A 7104-nucleotide genomic window follows, 5' to 3' on the forward strand; every position below is an offset into this window, starting at 1 on the left:
TTAACTCATTATATAAAACTGCCACGTGAGATCATGCCGTAGCCTACTTTGGTCGGATGCGGAAGTAGAGCGTTGCATTCTGGGATTTGTGGTCGTGGTATAATCAATCCAAGATTGCGTCAAGACCATTTTAGAGGTTAAAAAACTACAACTACCCGGAACCTGTGTTGCATCCTTTCAAAGTGGAGTTGGATTTGTTTTGGTATATGCAGAGTGGGCTTTGTCGTACAGAGCGAAGGTCCATCACGATAAATTATTACGGAGCCCAAACTCCTCCTCCGAGACCTCGGTTTCGCAACGCCTTTAACGCTCGGCCGTCTCTTGACTCCTGCTACACACCCCCCTCCAATTCCGTTTTCTAGTTAGCCATCAAGCTAACGACTGCGAGACTCACCCATGTCCTCAGAGGAGTTGAGCTCATCGATCACAGATTGGTTCTTTTTCAATTCCTGGTGGCTCCTTCTGCCATTCGTGATGCTTCTGGTCATCGCTGCCTTCATCGTTGCCTTTGTGCTGCTCCTGTACATGATATCGCCTCTTATCAGCCCCAAACCTTTTAAACTCAACGGGGCCCATGTCGTGGTAAGTTTGTCGGAATCAAGAAGCTAGCGTTACGTAGCCTAGCCTAGCCAAAATATGGGTTGTTTCTGTGTTTACACGCGTTTTTAAGGACGCACCTTTCCACAAGAACGACTTATAAATGCGAAATCGATTTTGTCGACAAATGTACAATTGTCAGCCCTTTCAAGATTGTTTACCTCTGCTATTAAAGCAAGCTGTCATTTCCTGACACGCCCACACATTTAGGATTGTTTGCATCTTCCAATGTTGTTAGAATTGAATAATGTGTGATGCATTTAAGATCAATCTTATTTATATAGAACTATGTATTGCCCCACATGTATTTGGGCATGCATAACTAAACCGGGCAATGATAAAGGCTCGAAAAAGAAGGCAAGCCAATACCGTAGGCAATCAGGATATATATATATATATATATAATAAGATAAGTTAAACTCTTATTAAACCACAACCAATATAACCAAATGAATGCTATTATTAAGTATGCTGCAATCGGATATTGCGCCTTATCTAACCACTGATTTGACGTACAGGTGACTGGAGGATCTAGCGGGATTGGGAAGTCCATCGCTATGGAATGCTACAGGCAGGGAGCCTTCATCACATTGGTGGCCCGAGACGAGGTCAGCACATTTCAAGGATGCAGTGACTCCACTGGTTCACATTGTGGTGTCTAGTGGGGTGGTTATCAGTTTGTTGCTGCAAGTTGAAGTTCAAAGATTTGATAAAGTAAATCTTTATTTGGACTTTTGAATATTTGAGCTCAATCAATAGACCAAAGTAAGAAACGAATCTTTTCCCGGATAAATGCAATGTTTGAAAAGTTTAAACCAGCACACTCAATGCAAAAAAAATATTATTTTACTATTTGCATATAGGCCAACTGTAATTTGCATATTTTTTGTCTGTGGAATATTGGACATGCAGGCTTATAGTAAATTTGCCCAAGGGGATTGGATATTTACTATTGCTATCTGCAGGGTTCCAACTGAGTTGAACTCTAATGACCACAGTACGTGCAATATGACCCACACTTCATGTTCCCCCCACAGACTAAACTGGTTCTGGCGAAGAAAGAGGTGGAGAAATGTGCAATCAATGACAAACAGGTATGTGGCATTGTTTTTTGTTTTTACCCACATGCAGTTGTTTTATGCAGGCCATACTTTCCAGACTTTGGTTAATCCCCCTTTTCATGTACCATAATCCTTCTACTTTCAGGTAGTGCTCTGCATATCGGTGGACGTCTCCAGTGATTATGGTCAAGTGGAGAGTGTGATAAAACAGGTATTTAATCTATATTTCCTAACAAAGACCCATTCCGTTGCTCTGTAATGGCATCTGGTGATTAATGTGTATGTGTGTGTGTTGCTTCATGCACAGGCCCAAGAGAAGCTAGGCCCTGTGGATATGCTGGTGAACTGTGCCGGAACGTCCATATCGGGAAAGTTTGAGGAGGTGGAAATGGATCGCTTCAAAGTAAGTAACTAACAACGGAGCTAAACCACTTGGTTGACCTGCCTCTGTCTGAAAAGATGTACATCTTTTATACAAAGCCCCTGTATAACACGGCCCTCTGGTCCCCAACAGAAGATGATGGAGGTCAACTTCCTGGGCAGCGTGTATCCCACCCGGGCGGTCATCACCACCATGAAGGAGCGACGGATGGGCCGCATCATGTTTGTGTCCTCTCAGGCGGGACAGATCGGCCTGTTTGGCTACACTGCCTACTCCCCGTCTAAATTCGCCCTTCGCGGTCTGGCAGAGTCCCTGCAGATGGAGGTGGGTTCAGGGACAGCCGTTCTGTGTAACAATATGTCCACAAAGGCTGTTATTCATTTCCATGGGAAACCCCTGGAACTTACCAGGGGCATTGATCACATGTATAATGAATCTAGCTCAAGAGTGATGGGGCTGAAAGCTGCAGAGGTTTTTTTTGTTTGTACGTGTATATGAAACGGCAGCATCAAATTGCTAGTATTCTGTTGTGGTAGAGCGCTTGAACCACCATAGAGGGGCTGATTTGGTTTGTTTTCCGCTCTGCAGATGAAGCCTTACAACATCTACGTGACCGTGGCCTACCCCCCAGACACGGACACGCCGGGATTGGCTGAGGAGAATAAAACAAAGGTAAGGGGCCACTATGAAAACAGAAGTAACCCGTCAAACATCATCTCTTCCTCATTATGCAGTCACTTCCACCAAGGCCACAATCAGCTTCAGTCAACATTGTTTGTTTGTTTTTTTTCAAAAGCCAGTCAACCCAGAGATTATCTCTAAGCAACGTATTTATTTTGTTCTCTCCTAGCCTTTGGAGACCAGGCTGATCTCAGAGACGTCCGCTGTTTGTCAGCCAGACCAAGTGGCCAAGATCTTTGTGAAGGACACTGTGGTAAAATGATCTAATCCGTCCCCTGCCCAACACCGAATACCTTTTTAAAAGGCATCCCCTATTTTCCTTTTCTTTTCATGGGTTAGGGGGGTAGGGATCTCTTGTCCTAACCCTGTGTCTTTGGTTCCCCTCCTCCCACAGCAAGGGAACTTCAACAGCTCCGTGGGCCCAGACGGATACATGCTCTCGGCACTGACCTGTGGGATGTCTCCCGTCACCTCCATCACAGAGGGCCTCCAGCAGGTACAGCCAACCAAAGTCAATGTATGCGTGGCGGTGTGTCGAGTGGGTGATTTCGACGTCCATGGGATTTCATTACTTTCAAAAAAAGGCTGAGGTTTTGGCCTGCTTATGCAGTTTAGTTGCAAATCTTTAGAGTGCATTGGCCACGAGAATACATGCAGTGGCTGGTGTTGTCAAGGTATAGCAAAGTGTATAACAAAGTGTTATATGCAAAAGAGAAACACAATTTTTTAAGCATGGAAAATTTGTGAAAAATAGGCGGTACCATTGTTGACACGACCTTGGTTTGACCCCTACTCCTCCCGTGCAGATCGTGACCATGGGGCTGTTCCGGACAATCGCCCTCTTCTACCTGTGCAGCTTCGACAGCATCGTGCGCCGCTGCATGATCCAGAGGGAGCAGGCCAAGGCGGCCGACAAGCGGGAGTAAGGGCCTGGCAACATGGGAAAAACACAATACATTTCATATTGTCATCGACATAACCAGAGCTAATCTCCCTTACTGGACATCCAAACTATTACTGACCAGGCACAACTGAAGTCCTTCACCCACCTGTCCTTATCCTTACCCCATGTCCCCGCCCTCCCGTCTATAATCACCTCCCTCCCCTATACTCAGCCCCCTCACCCCTGTTCTCACCCCTATTCTCACCCCCTGCCCCTTTCCTCAACCCCTCACTCACATCCTCACCCCACTCACCCACATCCTCAACCCCACCTCACCAAATCCTCCCCATCCTAACCCTGACCCCCCCCCCAACCCCCAACACAAGTCCCTTGCATTTCCATCTTTCCTTCACACGGAAATGAGCGCACAGTCCTGAGTGGGAAGATAATTGAGTGATCAGCTGATCAGATGGGACAACATGATGACTCATGTGTTCCGTCTGTAAGCCTGCCATTGTAGAACTTTACTATACTGTAGATTTAAATCCTCTCCGAAGCATTCCAGTGACTTTTTGGTTCAATGTGCGTGCAAACGCTTCTGTTGTGTGGGAGCAGCCTTATTGCAGTGGGTGGTGGTGGTGAAGGCAGCCCCACACACACACTCTCCACCTTGTGATAAAGTAGGCCTTGTCAACGACTGACATTCTGGGTGTGAAATCCCGTCATACGAGGGAGCGATTGGAAACTAGAAGGGCCACTCTTTGTGTTTGTTCCAATCTGTACACGTTGCTTTCATCTACTGGATAACCATCGCTAAATGACCATTGACTTGTCTTGTTACATGAAGTCTTTGCAGGTCAAAGCTCCTCCTGTGTGCACTGTTGTAACATTTGTGTTTGGTTGACTATCAGTAATCCCAAACCAGGGATACACAGTCTAAACTACTGTGTTAACTTAATAAGTGTGATAGAATAGCGTTCATTGGAGATCACTATAAGATGACTCCAGCTTTGGACCGCTAACACAAAGCCGTAACTTTCTTCTAGAAATGCGTCACTGCTGTTTTTCGATGTTCAGGTGAAAAGATGTGTATGTGTTGTTTGTGAGCTGGTTCCTCATAGAGGGAATATCCAACATGGCATTTGAGTAAATTCATGCTTTGATGTGTGGTGGTTGAAGAAAAAAGTGCACACTAAGCTACTTTCAACCAAATCCCAAATTTTTTTTTTTTTTTTTTTTTTAATAAATCAAAGAAAAGGTATGTGTCAAAGCCATAAAGTTATGTAGGTGTGGAGTTGATGGTTCACAAATACAGGGAAATGCAGGCACGAAATGTACGTTAAAATCTTGTTTCCTTTCTCTGTGTTAAATAAGATGTATGAGAGTAGTCGTATCCGCTGTACGTGTGAACATATGTAATCCCAGCTCGGATATCTTGGGATCAAAATTATATTTTGATGGGGTCCGTATGTCAGGGCAATTTTAAATGGGACGGGTCTTGCTGGATCGAGCAATGTCTCGTTTAGGCCTATAGAGGGAACCAGAGTTTAGTTTTATGGAAATTAAAAATCTGGAGAGACTTTTTTTCTTTCTTTTTAACAAGGAAGATACCCCTGTTCTGCCGATTCCATACGACTGTCAGTAAACTTTTGATGTCTTTCAAGCCTTTAAAAAAAAATAAGTTTATTTGATGTGGGGGGAGGGGAAGGGTATATACGTCTTCCTTTTATCCATGAAGTTAAAGGAGACTACATTACAAACTAAGCAGATAGTTCAAATATTTTTTCAACTACACTCTTAATATTCAAATGACAAAACTTGTGAAGGTAATTTCTGTGGACACTGCGATTATTTGCCTTTCATTGTTTTCCACGTATCTGTGCCGCCTGCTATCTTATCTAGAAGTTAAGTTTGCTAATGCAGTGGAGAGCTATTGTTGTCGGGATCCAGTCAGATACTTGGCGTGTGTTTATCAGACTAAGTTTAAGTCTAAGTTGAAGGCAAGGAGCTGGCTACAGAATACCTTGGCCTAACCCACCTGTCCATTGGACCAGTTTATCACACTTTTGTGTAAAACATTTCACAGCGTTTTACAGTAGTGCTTGTTTTACATATTTTATCTGCTCCAATTTTGGATTACAACGCATCTAGATTAAAGCCTTAGGGAAAGCCAAGATATGAAAGTGAGAATGCATGACTCATATGATGATGAACTTCTCATTGGACGTCGCTTCACTAGACGTGCTAGCCTGCCCTGAAACGCTTGTCATTCGCGTTCAGGGGTTGCTTTCAGGGAGACTCCTCTTCTGATCTACATGTAGCATCTTCTAGTTTGTAGAACATGTAGCTCATGGAAACCTGTCGTTTTAACACGTTCAAGCTATGCAAATCAGGCCTGTACACGCACATGTTGAAACAAGGTGATGTATGTGCTTATTCCATTTTTGTTCACTGCTTATGCTGGTGTCCCTCGTATGTAACGGTGTCATCGACGACTTGCTTTGAATTGGGATTATTTAAGAGTTTACACGTATTGCATCTGAAAGTCTTAATGCGCTTTGTGTCTTGAGTTCATCTATGTTTTGGGCTTTCATTCCTTTTGCCTTGTCGCGATTGTTTTTGATTTTCACCTTGTGTGCCATCGAAAGAAAATGTGAGCAGTCGAATGAATCTGTCTTATTTTCGTACATGGTCAAATGAATAAATAACTGTTAAAAAAAATAACGCCTGTTTGTCTGGTATTCTTTTTCCAATCCTGAAAACAAAGGTGTTCTGTGTATGCAGTTGATTATACAATTGTTATTGAGCACATGTGTGAGGCCATAAAAACGTATTATCAAAACTCCAAGATGTAGAGGCCTATATATATATTTAACAGATACACAACAATCGTAGAAAGCCAAAGGGCTTCAGTTATTCTCTAGAAACGCTCCACTACCTAATTTGACATTTGGCCTTGTTTTGACGAATTGAGAGGGTATGAGGCTGTAAAGTATTCTGTTTGGAGGCACTTAAATCTTCCATGAGGGGGGATCAGCCAGGGCAGCGGTATTCTTAGATGGATGGGATCTTAGCTCTGTTTGTCCCCTCACAATCACCATTTACAGATGGCAGGCTACTGAATACAAAAATAAGTTTGTGTGTTACTTTATATCCATTAATGCCCATTCATTAATGCAGTACAGCATAATTGTGTTAGCCAGCTGTCTCAGTAGCCATATGACTGTTATTCGGGACATCATCAACTCTGCTCCAGTGCTGGGGTTGAAAGCAGCCTCTCCAAACACTGCGCCAATCATTTTCCCCTGGCCCCCGTTTAATTGCCTTTTTTCCCCCTGTGCATGCCGTTGCCATCTTGATTCTACATAACATAACAAAAAAATAACGCTCAACGTTTGGCCCGGTGGTTTTTCCTCTTCTTCTTCTTATATATAGATCAGCGCACGCTCAAGGAATTACGGATGTTGGTGACGTATTAACTACATCACTCGAGAGCGCAA

The 7104-nt window shown here is 43.6% G+C and overlaps 1 protein-coding gene across 1 annotated transcript; it reads left to right on the top strand.

The window, feature by feature from the left end:
- The first annotated feature begins 224 nt into the window (after positions 1–224).
- Positions 225–6316, top strand: kdsr (3-ketodihydrosphingosine reductase). The gene is made up of 10 exons (XM_084480884.1): positions 225–582; positions 1116–1205; positions 1635–1691; positions 1804–1869; positions 1966–2061; positions 2173–2364; positions 2629–2712; positions 2891–2974; positions 3116–3217; positions 3528–6316. Exons 1-10 carry the CDS (start codon positions 397–399, stop codon positions 3645–3647), a joined length of 1077 nt encoding a protein of 358 aa, XP_084337010.1. The 5' UTR covers positions 225–396; the 3' UTR covers positions 3648–6316.
- The last annotated feature ends 788 nt before the right edge of the window (positions 6317–7104 follow it).

This window comes from Micromesistius poutassou (genome assembly GCF_964030765.1).
Source record: "Micromesistius poutassou genome assembly, chromosome: 16".
NCBI classification, from domain to species: Eukaryota; Metazoa; Chordata; class Actinopteri; order Gadiformes; family Gadidae; genus Micromesistius; species Micromesistius poutassou.